This window comes from Populus euphratica, unplaced genomic scaffold (assembly GCF_000495115.2).
Source record: "Populus euphratica unplaced genomic scaffold, PopEup_1.0 scaffold19.1, whole genome shotgun sequence".
Classification (NCBI taxonomy): Eukaryota; Viridiplantae; Streptophyta; class Magnoliopsida; order Malpighiales; family Salicaceae; genus Populus; species Populus euphratica.
In genome coordinates, this window is record NW_011499853.1 from 1,709,421 (window position 1) to 1,733,617 (window position 24,197).

The 24,197-nt window shown below is 33.0% G+C and overlaps 4 protein-coding genes across 5 annotated transcripts; 1 reads left to right on the top strand and 3 right to left on the bottom strand.

The window, feature by feature from the left end:
• Positions 1–1,194: 1,194 nt before the first annotated feature.
• Positions 1,195–3,178, bottom strand: LOC105122231 (protein ASPARTIC PROTEASE IN GUARD CELL 2-like). 2 transcript variants are annotated; one of them, XM_011021226.1, is made up of 3 exons: positions 2,836–3,178; positions 2,312–2,728; positions 1,195–2,190 (listed from the first exon to the last, which is right to left on the bottom strand). In XM_011021226.1, exons 1-3 carry the CDS (start codon positions 3,020–3,022, stop codon positions 1,370–1,372), a joined length of 1,425 nt encoding a protein of 474 aa, XP_011019528.1. In that variant the 5' UTR covers positions 3,023–3,178; the 3' UTR covers positions 1,195–1,369. The 2 variants fall into 2 exon arrangements, with proteins under 2 accessions (XP_011019528.1, XP_011019529.1); XM_011021227.1 differs by having other exon boundaries at positions 2,842–3,173.
• Positions 3,179–10,628: 7,450 nt separating this feature from the next.
• LOC105122408 (protein ASPARTIC PROTEASE IN GUARD CELL 1-like) lies at positions 10,629–11,511 on the bottom strand. Its single transcript, XM_011021500.1, has 2 exons — positions 11,198–11,511; positions 10,629–10,975 (listed from the first exon to the last, which is right to left on the bottom strand). Exons 1-2 carry the CDS (start codon positions 11,370–11,372, stop codon positions 10,629–10,631), a joined length of 522 nt encoding a protein of 173 aa, XP_011019802.1. The 5' UTR covers positions 11,373–11,511.
• Positions 11,512–17,563: 6,052 nt separating this feature from the next.
• On the top strand, positions 17,564–19,444 carry LOC105122232 (probable protein phosphatase 2C 72). The gene is made up of 5 exons (XM_011021228.1): positions 17,564–17,941; positions 18,034–18,354; positions 18,485–18,602; positions 18,715–18,938; positions 19,039–19,444. Exons 1-5 carry the CDS (start codon positions 17,768–17,770, stop codon positions 19,213–19,215), a joined length of 1,014 nt encoding a protein of 337 aa, XP_011019530.1. The 5' UTR covers positions 17,564–17,767; the 3' UTR covers positions 19,216–19,444.
• A 215-nt stretch (positions 19,445–19,659) lies between these two features.
• Positions 19,660–22,785, bottom strand: LOC105122233 (phosphorylated adapter RNA export-like protein). The gene is made up of 5 exons (XM_011021229.1): positions 22,648–22,785; positions 22,196–22,494; positions 21,921–22,026; positions 20,478–20,621; positions 19,660–20,219 (listed from the first exon to the last, which is right to left on the bottom strand). The coding sequence occupies exons 2-5, from the start codon at positions 22,492–22,494 to the stop codon at positions 19,965–19,967; spliced, it is 804 nt and encodes a 267-aa protein (XP_011019531.1). The 5' UTR covers positions 22,648–22,785; the 3' UTR covers positions 19,660–19,964.
• Between the last annotated feature and the right edge of the window lie 1,412 nt (positions 22,786–24,197).

A 24,197-nucleotide genomic window follows, 5' to 3' on the forward strand; every position in this document is an offset into this window, starting at 1 on the left:
ACAAAAACACTAGTTTTTTTTTTTAATCCTTTATCCCTAAGATCCCTGCTCGGTTCACGTGTGCCACTTCCTTAATCTCTCTAATCTACCACTTCCTTGACAAACATAACAAACCCACTGCCCATTTTCTCTCTAATCTTTTCCACTTTTCACCCTCAAAATCCTTCGTTTGCAAACGTCTGCTAATTTTCACAATGAGAGCCCTTAATTCACACTCGTAACCATGTCCGCACCAATCAAAACAGGATTATCATCATCATCACAAGATTTGAACCGCCTTCAAACAACCACTTAACAAACTCTCCCTACATTGCCGATACATCCATTCACCAACCTACAAAGTCGTTTTCACCACGGTATGGCTTTGCAAATTGAAAAGTTTAAATTTTTTGTTTTCATGTTGTGAAGGTTTATAAGTAAAATGGTGATGTTTCACTTATATATAAAAAATAATTAGGTCTTATATATAAAATAATTAAGTCTTATTTGAGTTTACCCGGGTTTTATGGGTCCCGGGATCAATTTTTCTTGTTAATTGAGTTTTACTAAGTCAAATCGCTAATTGGTATTTTTTAAACCCGACTCAATTCTAGCCCTGAGTTTTAGGTTAACATGTTGGATCGAGTCAAGTTTTACAACAATAATATAAACTTGTTTTCAGTGTATCTTTTATTTTTTAATTTAAGAACTATAACCCTAATGAATTTTATCCTTCCATTGTTTTCTTTTCTTTTTCACACATTATTTCTATATTTATAAGAGAGTATTGGAGGACAAACTTAATCTAGTGTATTTAAAAAAAAATCATAAAATACTCAAACAAATGTTATAAAAACACACTTAAGAACCTCAATAAAATTTCACAAATCGAATATGAAAAAGCTGATGAAATGAGTAACAGTGGCTCATCTTGAAAGTAGAAGAGTAAGATTGAAAAATTCTAAACTACAAGGCTATAAGCGTAACATTTATAAATAAATAAATAAGAGAAGCAAACATCCTGTCGTTGCCGCACATAAAACGATTATGACAGAGGACTCGCCATCGGTAAAACCATGTTAAAAATGACCCAAAACGGTGCATGTTCATCCAAATAGACAAAGAAGTTAGAATTATTATTATACAATTTTAAAAGCCAAGTGTTAGAACATAGAAAATATAAAAAAAGATGAAGTTTCAAGCGATCCTCGCAAAAGCATTAAATTCACCTTGGTATCCATAAACTGGAAAATTTTACTAGCACTTTATTAATTTTGGCTCCAGGATCTGGAGCTCAGACATGGAACTTGATTTTACAACGAAAACCCACAATAATGGTGCTATATATTTTAAGCCAACTTGATATTCATTATTTTCTCGTTTTAGGCTTTTAGCTACAACCACCAGCTGCAAAACCAACCATTCCTTTAGCACCATCATAGACAACCTCGTAAGTCTTTTGCTGATGGTTTCCAAAAATCCCAATTTCACTATCATCCTTATTTGCTGCAAATGCCAAGCACATCGTCTTCACACCGTTCACCGGGTACAGGATCCCCGATGCATCGATATCCACTTCAACCCCACCTTTGAACGACACACTGACCATAGGAAATGAAACTGTTGTATAATTACTAAAATCATAGCATGTGTCAAGCAGTTCATCCCCATTTGTCTTGGGATAATTCGACATTTTTTCGTCGAATGCTTCCTTGAGTGCCTTGTATGCTGTAGGAGGCAGCCTAGTGATGACCGTACCGGAGTCGATGATGGCTCCGCTCGTAGTAAAAATTGATGGATCTATTGGTAGCTGGGAACCTCCAACACTCATTCCAACGATGTCAATGCCATAAAAACTTGAGGAAGCTGGGGATATTGGAGTGAATCCCGCAGTCTGAGAGACTTTTCCCCCAAAGTTTAGGTAGCCGGTTAAGCTAGGGGTTGAAGGTAAACAATAAGAGAATTGCTTTTGGTATTTCTCCGCAGTTTGTGATGGTAAGGATACCGAAGAGGGGCTTAGTCCTACCAAACCGGCTGCCTGGCCGAACAAGCCATTATTGCTTTGGCCGCACCCGAACAGGAAGTTTGTGAAAACGTCCGATGATGAAATGGTTAGTGTTTCGGTGGCGAAAAATCCTTGGGAGTAGGATTGGTCACCATATATAACTTGGTAGAGGCATGTCGAGCTTGAGGCAGAGCAACCCCTTTGACCTGCATATGAACATGACAAAGAAGTAAGCTTCAAATATACTTTTTTATCCCAGACCATTGTTTTCAATTATGAAATTCATGAAATTTACACGTCAAGAATTTGGCAAAAACAAAAAATTACTGGTAGGGAGCAAGTTGCATGATGCTGAGGAACACGAAACATTATTGTATGAGGTTGACTTGGTTGGGTCGAACTTTTGTTCCTTTTGCGGATAGCAGGACCCTAAGCATGGCTGACATTGAGTCCAAGTGATGTCACTGCCGGTGTCGAATTCAAGGGTAAAATCCTTTTTTGGTGTGCCAAGGCCGACAGTAACCACGTAGTTGCCTGTGCCAATGGCGATACCTGACCGGGCTGGTAGTTTTGTCACCATCTCCTCAAAAATGCCATGGCCTGAGTTCTTGGAGAGTTTAGCTTGAATCGAGTCCACTCGAAGTTGGTCTTGGAGGAGGAATTGTACATGTGACCGATCATTCAGTACTTGCATGCACGGACCATACTTGTGCTGAACTTGCAGAGATGAAGCCTTGTCGATCACTGAAACACATAACCTATAGTTAGTGCTGCTTAGTGCATTAGGTAGAAAATTAATTTCATTTCAACATCATAAAATATACATATGTATTTGTCACACAATCATGAACCCTTACTAGATTGGTTGCAGGAATCTGATGCCAACAGAGAATTGACTTCCAGGGTATGAACATATTTTTTTATATGCTCATTTGCTTCAACTGCATAACCCTTCTTCAGAGAACACAAAGGGCATAGAAAAAGAAGAAAAACATAGATGAAACTGGTAAATTTGATGGAAGAAATGAGATTGGCCATAAAAAACAATCAACTTGTATTGCTACTAATTATGTTCTCATACAACTCATAAGTGCTCTGCTTTCTTCCCTAGCTAGCTTTGTATCCTATATATATACGCACACATATTCAAGCAAGGCGTGGATCGCAATGAAAGACTTGAAGGAAGGCTGACTTCATGAAATGTACTGAAGTCAGTGTGGATCGTCTCCGGTCTAATACCACAAGTCCGTCATAAACTGCGCAATTTTTCAATCAATTAAAAGAATGTATCTTTAACACTAGATTTTAGGTTTGCTTTTAAAGTTCACCTGTTCAGTTAGTTCTATGAATCGTAAGATTACTTAGATTACTAAAATTTATGTGATTATTAATTTTATAATCCGTGAAATTATTCAAAATATATATAAACTTACCCAACCCCCCCTCCACGCACACACATATATGTGTGTGTATACATGTTTGTTTCTTTTGGGCCTTAATGCCCCTGTTGTAACAAATAATAATTAAAAAAATAAAATGAAAATCAAAAGGATGTATCACGTTGGTGCATGTATATAAAAACACCTCAAGTCTTAAGAATCGGAAATTGTATATATAAATATGAATTATATTATAAATCTTGGCTCCCTTTCACTTTTGTTTTGATTTTCTAATCCTTTACTCGAAAGTGCGTGGAAGTTTCTCTCTCGAGTTGCCGGGTCCAATTGTCAAAGATTTCAAATGACCAGCTTCTCATAAAAACTTAATAGAAAGGAGAGTGTTTATTTACACAGTAATTTTAGCTTTTAAAATAAATCGTGTAAATATTATATTTGATAATATTAAAAAATAATTTATTGTTTGGTAAGACCATTAAATTTTATATTCAAATTATCATCTTACACACAGTAACTGAGAACTGCCTCTCGCGTTTATGCCAGGTGAGTTAATTCACCTGACATAGATAAAAGAAGTATTCATCTGGCATGGTATCAGTTGTTCATTAGATAAAAAAATATTTATTTAAATTATATTTTATTTAAAAAATTAATATTTAATATTATTATATAAATTGAAAGAATATTGCAAGATAATGTAATATTTATGAAATTTGATGGTAATTTCAATTTTATTTCTAATGATATTTTATTAAATTTTGTTACATAATTAAAAAACCATCAAAATTATAATTTTTATCATATGAATTTCAGACGTGATGAAATTATATATAATTTAATGAATTTATTTAAATTATATTTTATTTAAAAAATTAATATTTAATATTATTATATAAATTGAAAGAACATTGCAAGATAATGTAATATTTATGAAATTTGATGGTAATTTTAATTTTATTTCTGATGATATTTTATCTAATTTTGTTTCATACTTAAAAAGCCATAAAAATTATAGTCTTTATCATATAAATTTCATAGATAATAAAATTATAAATAAATTAATGGAATAATAAAAAATATTTGATATAAAATATTATTTAATTAATAATAGTTGAATCTACAATATTTAAATTAAAAACTATCAATATTAATATATATATATATATATTATTTTATAACATCAATTTGAAAATTAAAAATATTAAAACATGTCATTCAATCTATTTTCATGATTTTTTTAAATTAATTATTTTTAGTATTATTAAATCATTTTTATATATTAATATTAAAAATAAATTTAAAAAATATTATTTTAATATATTTCAAATCACAACATACTTTAAAAAACAAATAATTATTATTACATTACATAACAACCATTAAACAGTCAATGTAATAAATAATCATTATTACATTACAAAACAATTGAAGCCGTTCATGGCTGACTGCAGATTCCAAACTGTTGCGCGCATAGATTTCTCCACCATGTATTCCCAATCCCATTTACTGTTTAATGGTTGCTGCATAGATTTATACACCTGCAAATAATATTTTAATTAAAAAATATATTATATCAAATTATTAAAGAAAATATTTATATTTACATTTTAAAAGTTATTTTAAAAAATTTTAAAAATTTAGTTTTTTATTTACTTCAAATTAATATTTTTATATTTTTTTTAATATGCTAATATTAAAAATTAATTTAAAAAATAAAAAAATATTTTTATATATTTTTATATTAAAAAAATACTTTAAAAAGGAAGTTCCATAAAGTGATTTTAAATAATTAGAATCGTTCTCTAGCCAATCAACGGATAAAGCAAGCAAATACATGGAAACTTTATTTCCATAAAGTCAATTTATGTGGAAAAAAACAGGCGGAGACGAGGACCTAAAACTATTGAAAGTCAGTACACGGCATTTCTCAATTGTTGTTGTTCATACAAGCTCCATCGCCATTGCCTCGAGGGCTGCTATAATCTGGATTTTCCATGAGGGACATGCATTATTGTAACTAGATTGATGTATCTAGAGTCTGTAATGACATAAAACAAGACACATAAAAAATAAAATAAAATAAATTATAAAAAATATACTTATCATCTTCTTTTGTTAGATTATTGAAACAATTTTTTAATTGCTCAGAATTATTAAATTTCTTAATCTCTTTTTTTATTGTTTAGAAAATAATTAATAATATTTATATTGGTTATTTTCTTAATGGTGTAGAGCCTAGATATTGGCTGCAATAGTTTGAATTTTCCACGAGGGACATGGATTATTGTAAGACCAAATCTTTGTATCTTCAATTTATGGTGTAAGAAGAGATTTATAATAAAAAGATGATGTTTTCATTCAATAATGTGATACATGTGGTATGTTCAATTTATATAGAGTTTATAAAACCATGTAATAAGATACATAGAGAAATAAAATAAAATAAATTATAGAAAATATACTTGATTATCTTCTTTGATTAGAGTATTGAAATAATTTCTTAATTACTTAAAATTATTGAATTCTTTAATGTCCTATATCCAAACTTTATTTGCTTTTTAAAATTGATTTTTATTAATTTAATTTTTTAATATTTTTAAAATAATTTTAATTCACTGATACCAAACTTTATTTGCTTTTTAAAATTGATTTTTATTAATTTAATTTTTTAATATTTTTAAAATGATTTTAATTCACTTATATTAAAAAAACATTGTTTTAATTAAAAAGAATACTTTTACTTCCAAGTCTTCCACATTTACATGCAAGACCAAAAAAGAAGGCATGTATATGTCCTGTACAAAGTGAAGGATTACGCGTGTAAGAGGAGACAAGAACGCTTACTTCCAAGTCTTTGATTGAAGCTTTACCAATGAGTCCCTTTGTTTTTTTGACAAATAAATTAAAGGTGTTCCAATTAAGCAATCTAACGACGTCATGGTTGTTAATGGCAATGGAAGAAAGTCATCGTTAAAAAAGAGAATATTATGATCTTCGTTTGTGCCTGTTCGTGGCGGGAAACCATTCTTGGACAATCTGACCATTAAACAAAAATATAAAATAGCTAAGCATTCTACTGTTTCAATGGCTGTAGCTCCGCAGCCAATTTCACTGTAGTTATTATTCTATTTTTAAAAAAAATGAAAAATATCCTATCCACATAATCTTAAAATTTTCTCGACCCAAGATAGCAAGCCTCTTGACAAGCAACAATGTTATGTTTTATGCTATTATAGCTTAGAAATTGGCTTGACTAGCATAATGCTGATGCTCTTATGGCTAAGCTATGCAGTATTTGAGTTATTAGATCATCTGTTTTTTTTTAATATTTAAAAATAAATATTTTTATATTTAGATGAGATTTTAAATAGATTAAATTGAAGCACAAAATCTAACCGGACTTACACTTGAATTTGAAAACATTTTATTGCTATTGATTTGGAGCCAACTCCATTAAGATTCATGTTCATATCTTAGTTACAACCACCGAGAGAAAATCCAATCCTTTATTTTTTTTACGATTAATAAAGATTACAGTGCAAATCCATGGCTGAGCATCTCTAAAAAAACAAAACAAAAAAAAAAAAAAAAAAAAAAAAGATTGCAAATGGATCATCCAATGCTACAAATGCAAGACAATCAACCTTGGAACTAGGTAAAGAATAATATTTGAAAAAGATAAAACAGAACGATCCAGCTCTACGATGCTGGGCTCTCCGCATGTATCAAGATTTTTTTTAATAAAATTTTCTTAAATTATCAAAAATAAAGAGACCTAAAAGTCCTATATTCACATGTAGCAAGATAAAAGGGAACTGTCTAGCCCTACGATTTTAGACTCTCCCCGTGCAGGGGCGGAGCCTTTTACAAGGCTAAGGAGGGTTGTAGCCCAGGTTAAATAAAAATTAATGATTTTTTTTTTAATTTTTATATAGCAAATCTTGTCTTTCTTTTCTTATTTGTTAAAGCAAATTTATATTATACTTTCGGTATCTTTTACAACAAACCTAAACCTAGTGTCTCACTTTTCCTTCCAATACAAAATAATTAATAGCCATCAGCCGTCACTTTATTTTAGCCACCCAATTTTTCTTCCAATACTAATTAATTAGTTATATTTTATAGTAAATCTATTTAAATATAAATAATTGATTGATTCACATATCTTCTAAATAACTTGAAATTTTAGCTATTTTTCTCTCAACAATATACAATTTTAGCTTGGATTTTGAAGAAGAATCTATACAAAGAGCCACAAGAGTGTAAAATCATCAGGTAAGAATTTACAAGCCATGACTTTTCATTTTGAATTCAATGTTTCATATTCATTACAATAGATTATTAGTGGAGTAAACAATAGACTGTACCCTAAAAATGAATATATGCTAACACACTAGTAGTTTAGTACTAATAATTTACTGGTTATTTCAAAGTTAAGTTTTTCTAATCTCCTAGTAGTTTGCATTACTAGTTTATCCTTGTATATTTTGTATTTTATGAGTTTTTCTAATCTCCTAGTAGTTTGCATTATTAGTTTATCCTTGTATATTTTGTATTTTATGAATATTCTATTATAGCATTAGTATCTTTTCATCTTGCATCTGACCTCCCTAATCTTTTTTACTTGAATAGGTTATAAATTATAATGGAAAATCAAGGAAACAAGAGAGGAAAAACTATGTTTTCATTTTTTAAATCAAATGAACAAACATCAACCAGTAAAGGGCATTCTCCTTCCAATGTTGATGTGTCAAATCATAGTGGACAACCCCCTTTCAAATCTCAAAGAGTTGAAATTGATGTTAATACTCTTGAACGAGATCCTAGGTTACGAATTCCAGTACGGAGACATCCTATTAATCAACAAGATGAAATTAGAAGAGCTTATATCAAAATGGGTCCATATCAACCTAAGTTAGCAGAGTATCCAAGAACTGAATCAAGGAGACAGTATCGTTGATTTCAGTACACTTGGTTTGATCAATTTCCTTGGCTAGAGTACTCTCCATCAAAGGATGCAGTATTTTGTTTTCCATACTTTATCTTTGAAAACAAAGTGCCTCGTCATCTCACATTCACCACCGAAGGCTTTAGAAGTTGGAAGAGGGTTAATGATGGGGTTAGATGTGCACTTTTGATGCATGTGGGAAGTCCCACTTCACCATATAACAATGCTGTGAAATCTGCTGAAGATTTAATGAAAGTAAGTAAACATATTGATAAAGTGTTGAATGCACAAACTATTGAAGAAGTTTAGAAAAATCGATTGAGACTTATGACAACAATTGAAAGTGTTCGATGGCTTAGCTTACAAACATGTGCATTTAGAGGTCATGATGAATCTTCGGCTTCTAATAATCGAGGTAATTTTTTGGAGATTATAAGACTTATGGGGAGATTGAATGTTGACATTGATGATGTTGTCTTAGAAAAGCTCCGAAAAATGCAAAGTATACCTCGCCGACTATTCAAAAAGAGATTTTGCATATTCTTGCAAACAAAGTGAGGAAAAAGATTTGTGAAGAAATTAGAGATGCAAAGTTTTGTATTTTGGTTGACGAAGCCAAAGATACATCAAATAAAGAACAAATGGCTATTGTTTTGAGATTTGTTGACATTCAGGGTTTTGTATGAGAGTGTTTTTTTAGTATTGTGCATGTTTCAGATACTACTTCTTCGACACTTAAAAAAGAAATTTGTGATGTGCTCGCTCGATATAACTTGCATATTTTCAATATGCGAGGTCAAGGGTATGATGGTGCTAGCAATATGTGTGGCGCATGGAATGGATTACAAGCTCTATTTCTCAGAGATTGTCCTTATGTATATTATGTACATTATTTTGCTCACCGACTACAACTAGCATTAGTTGCAGCAGCTGAAAATTAGATTTCTATTTGGTTATTTTTCTCAAATTGACAACCATTATCAACCTTATTTGTGTTTCTCCCAAACATCATACCGAGTTACATTATGCTCAGGCTATAGAAATTGCACATATGGTAATTACTGGAGAACGTGAGACTGGTAGAGGGGCTAATCAAATTGGTAATTTACATCGAAGTGGAACTACTCACTGAAGCTCTCATTTTGATTCTATTTGCAGCTTAATAGATATGTATGGTGCAACTATTACTGTGTTTGAAAGTATGGTTCAAGAAGGATCTTCTAATTCTATACGTGGAGAAGCTGGTGGTTGTTTGATTGTGATGAAATCTTTTGAATTTATATTCATCTTATATTTGATGCATAAAATAATAGGGATTACTGATTTATTTTGTCGAGCTTTGCAACAAAAATCTCTTGACATCTTAAATGCAATGGATCTTGTATCAACTACTAAAGCATTGCTTCAAACTTTGAGAGATACCGGATTTGATCTTCTCCTTGCAAATGTGCAATTTGTTTGCATAAAATACGAGATTGACATACCACATATGAATGCTTCATATAAAAAGGCTACAGGTCGTTCATGTCAATAACAAGGTTCAGTGACAGTTTACCAGCATTATCGTTATGATATATTTAACTCAACAATAGATTTTCAGTTGGGAGAATTAAATTCTAGATTCAGTGATGAGACAGTGGAACTCCTTGTACTTAGCTCTGCTTTAGCACCTAAAGATAACTTTAAATCATTTAAAGTTGATGCTATTTACAGGCTTGCTGAGAAATTTTATCCTGAAGATTTCAATGAACAAGAGATGTATTATTTGAGATCTCAGCTAGAGCATTATCAGATTGATGTGATTCATCATGAGAGCTTTCAGAATATGTCTATCATTTCTGAATTATGTTGAGGATTGACTGAAACAAATAAGTTGCAGCACTATCATTTGATTGACAGGTTGATTCGTCTTATTTTGACTTTACCTGTTTCGACTTTACCTGTTTCCACTGCCACTACAGAGCGGGCATTTTCAGCTATGAAACATGTTAAAATTGTGCTTCGCAATAAAATGGAAGAGGAGTTCTTAGCAGATTCTATGATGATTTATATTGAATGAGAACTTGTTGAAAATATTGATTCGGATTTGATTATAGATGAATTCTATTCTACAAAACATCGAAGGATGCAGCTTTGATAGTATAATTTATTTATTTTTATTTTAAATTTTATATACTTTAAATTTCATTTATATATATATATATATTATGTTATGTATTTGACTTAAAATTTTATTGTTAACTTAACAAATTTACATATTTGAGTGAATGGTTGATTTTAAAAAATAATTTCTACGTATTTATATTATAGCCCAGCATAACAACAATTCCTGGCTCCGCCCTTGAGTCCAAGTGAGGTCGCTGCCAGTATCGAATATGAGCGTAAATTCCTTTTTTGGTGTGCCAAGTCCCACAGTAACAACATAATCACCAGAACCGATGGATGCACCAGACTGGACCGGCAATGTAGCCTGCTTCTCTTGGAAAACACCATGACTTGAGATCCTAGCATGAATTGAGTCCACTCGGTGTCGGTCTCGAAGGAGGATTTCCATGTTAGAAGGAGCATTTGCTGTTTTTTCTTGATTTAATACCTGAATGCATGGGCCACTCCTGTGCACTACTTCCAGGGATAAACTGTTGGAAACTGAAATGCATGCACCTTGAATTAGTGTGATTATATAAAAATCAAAAAATTAAAATATTTGCAACTAAACCAATATATATATATAATCAACATAAATCAAGATATGATTGTTAAAATGGAGATTAAACCTTTAAAAGTTTGGTTGCATATATATATATATATATATATATATATATATAATCAACATAAATCAAGATATGATTGTTAAAATGGAGATTAAACCTTTAAAAGTTTGGTTGCAAGCTGTTGATGGCAGAAGAGATTTGACATTAATAATATGTAGATAGCCTTTCGTAATCTCATCTTCTTCAACAGCATACCCCTTATTCAAAGAGCACAAAACAAGAAAAGCATTGACAAAAAATGTAAGAGAGATGGAAGAAATGGGGGTCACCATTGGAAACAAGTAGTTCTTCTCTTGATTGTGTAAGTCTCCACAACTTATAAGCTCATAGGGGCCTTATATACTATAAACCATAAGCTATGGATGATGAACAATATAAAGATCATGAACAGTGAGCTAATCAAATCAACTGCAGATGATCAACTAAAGCAATGGAAGTCTTGTCTCCGTTATCAGCAGTAGACCGTGTTTTTTCTTCGTCCACCACTTTAGCTCCATCGTGGGCGACAAGTCTACGCCCATGATAGCTTTTCTAGTTTCATTATATATCCACCTTAAATGGTATTTACTAAACCTTACCACCACCGAAGTATATATATTTATATATAACCTTCTCGAGTGTTGCTATGACTAAACAAACAGATTTTAACTATCTAATGTCTAAGCTCTGGTATCCAATAAAATGGAAGCTTCACTCATGTTTGAAATTGTGGGTTCGAAATAAATAGAATAATATTGAGTGAAATGATAGTTTAAAGCTACACACCATGAACAAATGAAAAAGGTAAATATATAATCTAATAAATTTTAGAGAAAGAAAAATATTTAATACATTTATATATTAAACCAAGTGTGACAAGTGCGCCACTAGCATCCCATTTTATGAATGTACGTAGATGGAGGGAGTCCTGTACTTTTTATTCATTACTTGATCTCTTTTGTTGTAATCTGAATTCTTACTTTTATTTTTGTATATATTTTGATAAAAAAAATATTCAAAAAATATATTGATAGGATCCTTTACGTGGAAGTTTCTCTTTCAAGTTACCGGATACGATTGTCAAATAGTTCAAATCAAACTGGACCAGCTTCTCATAAAAAAATTAATCGGATCCTTAAAATTAAAAACATTAGAACATATGCCTGTTTGCTTCAATCATTCAATCTATTTTTCATGAGTTTTTATTAAATTAATTATTTTTAGAGATTAATATTAAATATAAATTTTAAAAAAATAAAAAATATTATTTTAATATATTTCAAAACAAAAAATACTTTAAAAAATAAATAATCACTATTACATTACAAAACAACCATTAAACAGTAAATGTGACCCTTTGAAGACGTTTATGGCTGACAATAATTTGTTTGCAATTTCTAACATGACAAGTCATGCCCTGCAAATACCAAACTGTTGCTGCATAGATTTCTCCACCTTGTGGAATTCTTAATCATTCTCAATCACAGGTCATATAGAGGAACTTATTTTTTAATATTTTTAAAAAAATATTAAATTAATATTTTTTATAATTTATTTAAATGATTTTGATAGTTCAATGTTAAAAATAAAAATAATTTAAAATAAATAATATTTTAATGTATTTTCAATTAAAAATACTTTAAAAAGTATACCATATCAAAATATTAAACACAATTAAAACATGCTTGTTTTTATATTTTAAAAGTAATTTTAAAAAAATAAAATTTAAAGAAATACTTAGCCCAAATGATGGATGCATGGAGTTTTAGCAGTATGAAAGCACCATGCCAATGCTGCCTAGCATTTGTAGATGCTTCAGCATTAAACTTAGCCCAAATATTATACAAAATAAAAAATTTAAAGAAATACTAGAGTGGCTTGGATAATAATTGTAGAAGTGGGGAAATTATAAATAGAACACAGTACCCACGTAAATGCAGCCTAAAAATGGTTCCAAATTTCCAGAACATTGAGAGGAGGACCATCCTTTTCCCTCCATGCAAAATTTTAAATGTAGTGGTGATTATTTTTTAAATTATTTTTATTTAAAAATATATTAAAATAATATATTTTTTAAAAAAAATTATTTTTAACTTAGTGTCAAACGATCTAAAAATATAAAAATTTATATTTTTATAAAACACTTTAAATTATACATTTCTAAAAATGATGAAATTAGGATATTTTTTAGAAAAAATGATGTAAAAAAATAAAAATCAATCATTATTTATTGGTTAGAAGTATTATTTTTTAAAACCATTAATCTTTGCCCTACATACTCAAGTCTGGACCAATTTTTTTTATATTAAGAAAAACAATATTTTTTAAGTTTTTTTTAAAATTTTCTTTAAAAAAAAAACAATGTTCAAACAACATAATCTTAAAATTTTCTCTTAGACAAATTGAATTCTGACGAGGTGAACTTCACATATTATAATTTTACGACTCTTTTGTTTTTTTAAAAAAGAGCTCATAAAAAGTTATTGACACCTTGAATCCATATGCACAGCAGAGCCTAGTAACGAAACTGTTGTTTCTAATCTACTTATCTAATATCATCAAAGAAACTGAAATTGTTGTTCCTTGCAAGAATTGACATCATTAAGGCCCTTGTTTTCATTTCTCCTCCGCTAGAACAGACTTTAGAGAGTGAGAGAAGGGAGATTGAGCCTGAGATCTTTCTCAAAGCAGGATATATATATATATAGAGAGCTAGAAAAATGATTGCATACTTCAATTATATTGTCCTTTCAATCACGTAGAAGGAGGATTAACTATAACTTAATCTGAAACATAAATGCTTTGTGTATTTCGAGGTTTTTTTTAAAAATATTAAAACACAGCGAATGTCGCACCAAGAGCATTTAATAACGCACTTTCAAAGTACAATATGTTAATCAAACACTTTCCTTTTCTATCTACAGCAGCAGCAGCAGCAGTGCTGCAATCAATCTCTAAGCCGAACACAATATGACATCTACAAGTTTCTTAGTGATTTGGACATGCTCAAGTTCTAAGCTTGTGAGTCTGAATTGGGTCTGCTCTTCCAGTTGCTGAACTGTCTCAGAGGATCTTTACAAAATTGAGATCATAGGCCCAACTAAATTTGCCGGTTGTTGTTGGACTGGGTTTCTCTTTAGATACTAAACACCCATTTAGTCCAGAAGATAATCAGAAAAGGTTAATGGACACACAGCCACCCTGGAGTGAGCTGGGGAGGTGGAGGTGGCACTGCCACCCTTAGCCCAAAAGACAATCAGAGTGGTTACATAGGTTAATATGTAAATGGCCCACACGTAACATGCCTATTTTATTTGCTTAAAATGATATTTTGTATGAGATTAGAAATTCAGTGGAGTAATTATTAAATTAATGGTATAAAAGCTAGTTTTCAAGGATGTTCGTTGGATTAATAAGTTGAAGGGTAAATTAGCAGTTGAGAGAGAGAGAGAGAGAGAGAGAAATAATTGAAATATCATTGTGATTAGAGAGAGATAGAAATTAAGATTATTTAAGTGTCTTTCAATGTAAAAGGTAAGCGAGAGAGAAAAACGAAATAATAAAACTTGGAAGCTAAAATTCAACCCCAAGGTGTTTGGTAGAGGATAAATAAATAAAATAAACTAATTCAACCAAAAAAACCTTAAACTTATATATATATATATATTAACGTTTGAGAATAAAAGGAGGAGGGAGGCACCATGTTCCTCGATGGAAAATAAAGAGCTGAAGCATTGTGGATGGAGTTGAAATTCTTGACAAGATGGCATGGTTACATACGATAAGAAAGCAGAAGGCATTCGGTGGACGCACCGAACTAGTCAAGGTCATTGAACGTGCGGTGTCAAGTGCGCTGTAAAATGTTTGGCACCAGAAGGATAATGCATATTAGGGTTGCTGCCGTAATCGTCATCATGGCATGTTCGGTTAAGTGGATTGGATGGCGTTAGGGTCTTATCTTTAGAGATTGCAAGAGGCGACCTTTCTTGGAGCACAGAAGAATCACAAAATTATATGATTTGGTGATTCATACCTTGATCTGTCTGTTTGTACTTCTGATATTTTATAGCTCGACCATTGATTAATTAATTGTGAAGAAAAGGGGTCCCGTGCTTTCATTAAATTTCCAAGACTCAAGTTTTTTACACGCGCACACACGCCCAACTAAAAAACCTATAAATCATCGTAGAATTTCACTGTTTATATTTTTTTTATATCTTGCTCATTTTCTTTTTTTTTATTTACTATTATTTTTTATAATTTCAACCGTGAACTTTTTTTAACAATTATCTAGATTAATGAATCAATCAAGTCAACTAAATTATATCATAACAACTTTTATATGGTTTTATTTTAGATTGTTAGGTTAAAAGATTTTTTTTCTTTTTATTTTTTTAAATTTTATCATTACATCTTTTGTAGCGATTGATCAAATTATTTATGTATCGGCTAAATTTATTGAGTTATGTTTAGTCAAATCCCACATAAACCTAGGCTACTTAATAAATTGGGTTGGGAGGTTTCTCATGCCAATCTCATTTTTAAATGATTTTTATCAATCAAATAAAATATAAATAAAATATTTATAAATTGAATAAGTCAATTATATTATATTAAAATAACTTTTATATAATTTAATTTTAAATTTATACAAAATAAAAAATCAAATTAAAAAAAATTGAGCTACCCAGCCATATAAATAAATAACACTAAGCATAACACGGGATTCAAACTTAGCTGCTTCTTTTTTTTTCCCGGTCGAGCTTGACCATGATTGCTATTCAATCACAGCACCACCACATGGAGTGGAAAGCTTTTGATCCATTTCAACCAATCACTTGTCATTTCGTTAGGGGCTATGGTTTTTCTCATTGTGAAACGAATGATAGCCTAAAATGTCGTTAGCATTTGTATTTCTAGTGTTGTTTACCCTTCTTAATAAGTTCCTGCTTCCAGCTAAAAAGGATTTTATAGTCTAGAAACTCCCTCCACCCACTACTCCTTTCTCAGTGGCTCCAAAAGCACATGGTATTTTCCCAGCTCCCAATCACGTAGAGTTAAAATATTGGTTGCCCAACGGCACAACATTATTGGGAGCAGAACCCACGATTAAGCTACCATATACCTGCCTCAAATCACAAGTCAACTTCGATTATCTTTTACAATCAACATCCTCGATGAATGATCTTGAAGAAGGTCCCCCCTCTCTACCGCCATGATTGTTTGATTAACCTTCACGACGTGCATGGCTCGTGTGACGGACGGGTCCCTGCTCTATTTCTCCATGCTTGCTTCAAGGCATTAAAAGGCATAATTCCACTCTATAAAGCCAGGATTAATCATGGCTCTAGCTTGATAGGGTGACCAGCTGTTCGAATCTCTCGATGAACCTAGATGACTTGTAACTCACTCCATGGATCCAAGCTTTTAAATTAGGGCAACAAGTTGGTCAAGGGTCAACTCCCATCTCCTTTTTTCAACTCTTGTTTGGCGAGGGACCGGACATTCATCTATGTGCTCTGCTAAGTAATGTATCCTGACACGAGGAGGGCACCCTGTATAGATTTCCCCCGGTTGAGAGCATGGATGGGTCCCAGCCTTCTTGTCATGATGTTCAAAATTTTCTTAATTTTCTAATCCACGTCCCGGACAAATCTGATTGCTCGGACAGTGGAAAAGGCTGGAAGAACTTTGGCAATGGCTTGTTAATTTAGTCGGTAGAATTATTTGATGTTATCCCAACTTTCTGAAATGATTTGGCACGACATCTCTGCAGCTTCATCCAATTGTAGTGCCCACTTTCAATTAATTATCGTCTCAATTCAAAAATAATTCAATATGTTGGATAAGGTTATAAAATATAATTTATAATATTTTATAATATTTTTCTTTTTAAGGCTTGAAATTACTTGTATTATTTTCTATTATTAATTAAAAAATAAAATGAAAATGACAAGATTCAACCGCAGATTTTAATATAATATCAAATAATTATTTTAATTTAAAAATTTAAGTTGTTATATAAGGTTTTAAAATATAATTTATATTATTTTTAATAATATAAATAATATATTTAAAAAAATATATATAAACATCTAACTCACTAAAATATGATTTGATGTTTTACTATGGATGCATAACATGTTTTAGAGCCTGGTATTTTAAAATAAGTTTTACTAGGGTATAACATGTTTTAGAATATTTTTTATTTGATAATATATTAAATAATTTTTTATATTTTTTAAAATTTATTTTAAAATTAATATACTAAATTGATCTAAAAAATAAAAAAAATTTAATTTGAAGAAAAAAATCATCTTTTTACATAATCGCTTTTCAACCGAAAAAAAAAAACATTATCAAAAATTAAAGAATAGTCTCATACAGAAAATAGAGGGTATTAAAATATTACTCTTAAAAGACTACACCTCACATGCGCATTTTAAAGCGAGGCTTGTGATCTAAAATAAGACCCAGCATTAAAAAAAAACGAATTATTGAGGTAGCTTGCGCTCTCCGCTCGCTGGGAGCCACTCTAAGCTTTATAGATAATTAGTGTTGAGCTGACATGCGCATTCTTGGGTTCCCTAAATTCATGATTTCGGAGGCTGTTCTATTATATTCACACGTCATTGGACTTGTAATAAGTTGGCAAGAGAGATTAGAAAAAACTTGTGCAAGTTGAGAGATGGGAATCTGCGTTTCCTCTGCATCTTCTGAGATACACCAGGCAGATGATGGCCTTGAAAATGTCATGCATGTCCAAGAGGATATTGTTTCTCATGGAATTGAGAAGCTTGGTTCTCTTTACTCTAAAGAAGGAAGCAAGGGAGTAAATCAAGATGCTGCTGTTGTTCACCAGGTTGGTTCATGCTATTTATTCTTCACTAGATTTCACCCTTTGTTGTTTTTTTGAAGTCTTGTTGCTGATTGGAACTTGTTCTTCTTACGAAGGGCTATGGAATGGAACATGGAGCTTTCTGTGGAGTTTTTGATGGGCATGGAAAGAATGGTCACATAGTGAGCAGGACTGTGAGAAATAGGTTGCCATCACTCTTGCTAAATCAAAAGAACGCTCTAGAAAAGATAAAGACCGTTAGAGATCACAACAATGAGAAAACAGATGGTGGTTTAGCACCGTTACCAAGTGAAAGTTTTCATAAATGGAGAGAGGCATGTATTTGTGCCTTCAAGGTGATGGACAAGGAGATCAAGCTTCAAGAAGGTCTGGACTGCTCTTGCAGTGGAACCACTGCAGTAGTTGTCGTGAGACAGGTAAGAAAGCAAGCTATTTTGAGCAAACAAATCCTCTCGAATCAATCTTTTCCTTTTCATATGTAAAGGAAAGGATGTTTATTTATCTGTCGTCTCATTGTTTTGTTTGTTATTTGGAAAATGAAAACAGGGTGAAGATCTTATTATAGCTAATCTTGGAGACTCGAGGGCTGTGATGGGCAGAACCAATGATCAGAAGGGAATCATGCCTGTTCAATTAACTACAGATTTGAAGCCTGGAGTACCAAGTAGGACATCCTTCCTTCTCAATTAAAAGGCAGAGATGCAACAACTTTTAATGGTAACATGGAAATTTATCCCCGCACTCAATTTTTAAAACCGGGTCATCTTATAATTCAGGTGAAGCAAGAAGAATAAGGCAATGTAATGGCAGAGTACTTGCACTAAAGGAAGAGCCTCACGTCCATCGAGTCTGGCTACCTCATGAAGATTCTCCAGGCTTAGCCATGTCTCGAGCTTTTGGAGACTTTCTGCTCAAAAACCATGGAATTATTGCATTACCAGACATCTCTTATCACCGAGTAACTTCCAAGGATCAGTTCATTGTCCTCGCATCAGACGGGGTAAGCAACTGCCTCAACACAAAGATGAGTAGAATCCAATTTTTATTGCAAAGGTGAAGTGATAATTACTGGTTTGTGTTACTTGTCTCGTGTTACTTAGGTTTGGGATGTGCTTAGCAACAAGGAAGTGGTATCCATCGTTTCGGCAGCAGATAGTGAACAAGCAGCAGCAAAGGCTGTGGTGGAGGCTGCTACAGCTGCGTGGAAAAGGAAGTTTACTTCTTCGAAAGTAGATGATTGCACGGTGGTTTGCCTCTTCCTACAAACGAGAAAATAGCTGTCTGACTTCATCTTTTAGCCAGTCTTGTAATAGTTGAGCACAGCCTCTTTTCTTTTTGGTGCAGCTTATGTTCAAAATGTTGTGATACTGTCAGCTATTTTCAGATTTCTCATGAGAAACATAGAGGTCCCCAATGATAGAGACTCCCATTTAGTGTACAGGTGAGCATGGGAATCGTTGAAAATGCCTAGAGATTTTATAATAATCAACAAAACAACAGTAACACTTTGAGAACCGAAAGTGTTCAAGTATCAAACGATTGCAGGCTCGAATTAAGCCCCAAAGAATCCGAAAATCACATGCCTTTATTTATCAATCTCATCCCGGTGCTTTTTTTATGTGGAGCAGAATGTCTCCGTCCATACAGCCATAAGAGGTCTTGCGTGAAAATGGGTTCAACGCCCGTACCTTCTGCTTTTCTTAGTCACAAGAGTGTTAATGTAAATCAGCAGTATCAACTTCATCCGAGGAATCCTCATTTATATTTTAGAGTTTAGAGGGCACCTTTAATATGAACAATGAAAGAAAAAGGCAATGCATCCATCGCAGTAAGATTAAACTTTCTTTTTTAATGGAGGAAAAAGTAAGGAAAATCTATGGTCTACACAGTTGCACGTTAAAAATGGACTGCCTGCTGAAACTCTCCTTTCAAAAACTGGAAAAAGATCCTGTCAAGTCTTAAGGGTATTTCTGTATCCCCGCATAGCCGAGTGCAAAACTGCGCCAAGCCCAACATTCTTCAGAAATCATGCTTCATCATTTTTCAAATCATCTCCAAGCAAGTCGTCATATGAAACAGGTACTCTTATCCTCTCATGCACAGATTTGCGCTTCTCATCAGCACTGGACTGTTCATGCTGATATTGAGGTACTAGCTCTTTTTGAGAACTATCTGGTACGCTGACTGGTGTCTCATCAATGAATCCAGAGGCAGCTATTTGAGAGGAACACTCATTGTTTTGCTCCGGTGCTCGCCGAATAGTTTGTTGCCTAAATTGCTTCTGCAAAGGGGGTTCCAGATAATACAGATTGCTAGTATTCAAAACAAAGACATAACGCAACACAAGTAGAGGTACAGTGTAGTACAAAGATAAGCAACATGCATTGAAGCGACCACAGATACAGTGATGAAAGATTAAACTTATACATGGTTGTGTTTTCGCCGACAAACAGGCATAAACCCAAAAGTTGCCTCCTTGTTGGGACAAAACAATAGTTCATTAATCAAATGCATTTACGGGAATACAATAGTTACCCACCTCAAATTCCTTTGCTTTTTTCATAATCTCTTTGTAGGCCATTGGTTCTCTTGTTTTCATGATATTCCACAATATCCCACCACCTGTTCGAAAGCGTCTGCCATCAACCGTCATCTGCCCTCCACAGGACTGAATTGCATACACCTGAAACTTCCATTTTAGAATGCATGTCCAGAAAGAAAAGTCTAAACAGAACACACAGAAACATAGCAAACACTTGCAAAAAGGAGTGGGAAGAGAGCGGAAAAGGCAGTAGTGAATATAAAAACATGCTTTCAAGAGACAATATAAAAGATGGCACAATGCATTAAGAATGCAAAGCAAGAAATTAGCAGCAAAGAAAATTAACCATGAAAATAAGAAAATTATTCAAGGAATTAATATTAGCCAACAACCAAAAAGCTGGACAGCAGCATAGAAAATACCTTAAACAACCATCATTCACTAATGAGAGCAATGACGCCATCAGTTATAGCCACAAAGTTGTAAAAAACTACTCAAAGAACAAGGATTTAAGAACTTATTATGCATGTCTATATGATGTACTTCACATAAAAAGCACATGTAACTCAGTTTAAAGAGCAAGAAAAAGGCACTGTCAAGAGTGGGGGAAACATCGTTCTAATTTTTCAAATAACATTGGGGAGGTTTAAATATTGTTGACAATCTCAAAACACAGACCAAGTCAATAAAATGATAAAATGATATCAACCTACATAAAGAGAAAATGATCATGAAGTGGTTCAGCCAAGTTATATCTCATCTCAGAGCACACAATTTGAAACAGCAAATGGCTTTGACAACGAAAATCTGCAAGGGTAGGGAAACAATATTCAATGTCAGATTTTTTGGAAGGCTTTAAATAGAATGGATGAGCATTTGATGGCTCAGGGCCAATCCAGAATCATGTAAACCCAAATTCTCACCTTTCCTGTCAAGCAGCAAGTACAACTTGCTTGCCCATTACCAAAATGAATGCTGGTTTGTTTCAAGATAACAAACCTATTTGATAAGAAAAAAAAAAATGGAAGCAGATCTAAGCAGTAGGTTGCATCATCATCAGAAAGCACACTTGTGATGTCTCGACTTATCATGAGAAATAGCCAGTCCACATACAGAGAGACTTTCTAATCAAAGACTGCGGGGCAGGTAAAAAAAAATGCTTCACCAAGCACAAGGAGGGCAGCTCAACGGTAAAATATGAAATGCAACATCAGTCATCATGATACATAAACTTCAAAGACACTTGGCTATTGGGTATCTCAAAACATAACAGAAACACAGACCAGCATACACGGGAATGGTATCTACTGCAAGATTCTGAGAAGAAAGCATCATCAGGAAAGCACAAATTGCACAGCTTAATTGCATTCGCACAGGACATCATTCTTATTGATCAAACAATAAACAAATAATCTTTTTAGATGAATAAAGGAACATCACCTCTTTCACGAGATCACTTAATGCAGAAACCCCCAAACAACCTACAGCAGTATATACCATGTAGGATTTCTTCTCTTTCAAACGTCTACATGTATCTAACACAAACCTACAAAGGAAAACAACATTAGACCCAAAATCACATAACATATATCAAATTAGCAACACGTTATATTTAATTCACCATTATTTTTTAAGACAACATAACCAAACTAAAATTCCTTCATCTAACATCAGACCAAAACAGTTTATAAAATCAATGTGATGAAAGAATTTACTTGTTCACGTCAGTAAAGCTAGACCCAGGACCACCTCCTCCCCTCTTCTTGTTCTTCCTCTTCTTTTTATTACCGCCGCGCCGCCGCCTCTGGTTATTACTTTGAGACTCTGCATTTCCAAGATTCTCACTAGCACCATCGTGACTGCCATTGTTCAATCCTAAATCAGTATGTGAATTGTCGTCCACCACAAACTCTCCTTCTTCCACATCAACCATATCAACATCTTCAAAGTTGTCACGATCGTCGTCGTCATCGTCATCGAGAATTGCCTCCAATATATTCTCTCCTTCCTCCATCTAAGAAATTTTAAAAGAAAAAAAAATCAGAATTTCTAAGAGTTTGGAATTAAATTAAATACTTAAACCCTAAACAAAAACTAGAATAATTATCAGATAAATAAATGGAGATTAGAGAGGCAATGAGATATTAAAAAAAGAAAAAAAGCTAACCTTTCGAATAATTTTGCAGGTAACAGAGATGTCGTATCGCGGTTTGAGCTGAGGAATGCTGCTGCGTTTTGTGGGGTTCCAGGGTTTTTAGAGTGAAGAACTGTGACGTTACAAGTCGGCTGGCCTGGCTGGAAGGGGATTAATAAGCTATGGCTATTTCAGACTTTTCAAGAGTTTTGTGGGTTGGGTTTTATTTGGCCCAGTATACAACATTATGTGGGCTGAGAGCTTCTGGAGTGGGCCTTCAATCGTTACCTGGCTTAGAGCCTGGATCAGTGAGCGGCAAAGGCATAAATTTCCTCATGCTTTCAAGTTCATTACTAGCATTTGTTTTGCTCAGTGACTAAAACGACGAGATTTCGGGGGGGAAAAAAGACACGGGCTCTATGCCTCTATGGTGTTGCTTTGCTTGCACGGGAGGCGAAAGCTCGTACAACCGCCCGACATGACAAACTTGTGATCAAATGAAAATCATGGCAGCTACTTTTTTTGTAGTGAAAGACAGAGAGATCAATCAACTAGGCTCTCTTAGGCTGATTTTTTACTGGGTTTTATCTTATGACGAGGAAGCATGCCGGTAAATTGTGGGTGTGTGAAACAGCTGTTCGTTGCCCACTGGATGAATACAAATTTCAGGCCTGCTTATTGTCCGAATCCTTGACGGGCATCTCCTTCAACTGTCCGTATTTCAGGTTGCTTCCTTCCCACTGGGCTAGAGGAGTTTTTTTCCCAAGTTGTTTGGCAGGCAGGTTGAAATTAAATGTGTGTACAAACTTATCACCGTACTGTGTTTTGAGGAATGGGGACAAAAGAAAAGAAAAACAAAAATAATTTTCTTTGATTCAGATATTTTTTTTAATTATTTTAATGTACTAGTATAAAAAATAAAATTAAAAAAATGATATATATACTTCAATCTAATTCTAAATAAAAAAATACTTTAAAAAAATTATTAAATTGTTACCGTAATATGAAACAAGCTATAAGTTTTTTCAATTGATATTGTTTTAGTTTCGAACTCACGCAATCGTGGTTGATTTTGTAATGAAAAATCATTTATTAAAAAAAAGAAGGTGATGTCTAAGACTTATAAATTGTCCAGGCTTTCAATTGCTAATCAATCTGAAATATTGATTTTATAATGAAAAATCATAAAAAAAGAAGAAGAAGAAGAAGGAAATGATATCTCATCCTCGATGAATCGGAATCTTGATGTCCATTCACTTGTCTCTCCTCTTAAAGTTGAGAGATTCTTGGGGGAATGAAAGGAGCAACTGGATCCATTCATTTTCAGGCCTTGGTCCACCGCCCGCAACTTGGATCCCGACTACAATGATTTACGAGACATCAGCCGTGACGAAAGAAGCAAGAAAAAGTTCTGGCCACTCCCTCTCCTTGTTTTACGTAAATAAACAAGTGATATCTTGTAACACGCAACGTTGAAAATCACAATTATATCATCTACTCCGAGAGATGACACGACAACAGCTACCTGGCATCGAAAGCAATATGAAGCTCGGAGCATAAAAAAATTAGTTAAGTTCCTGCTG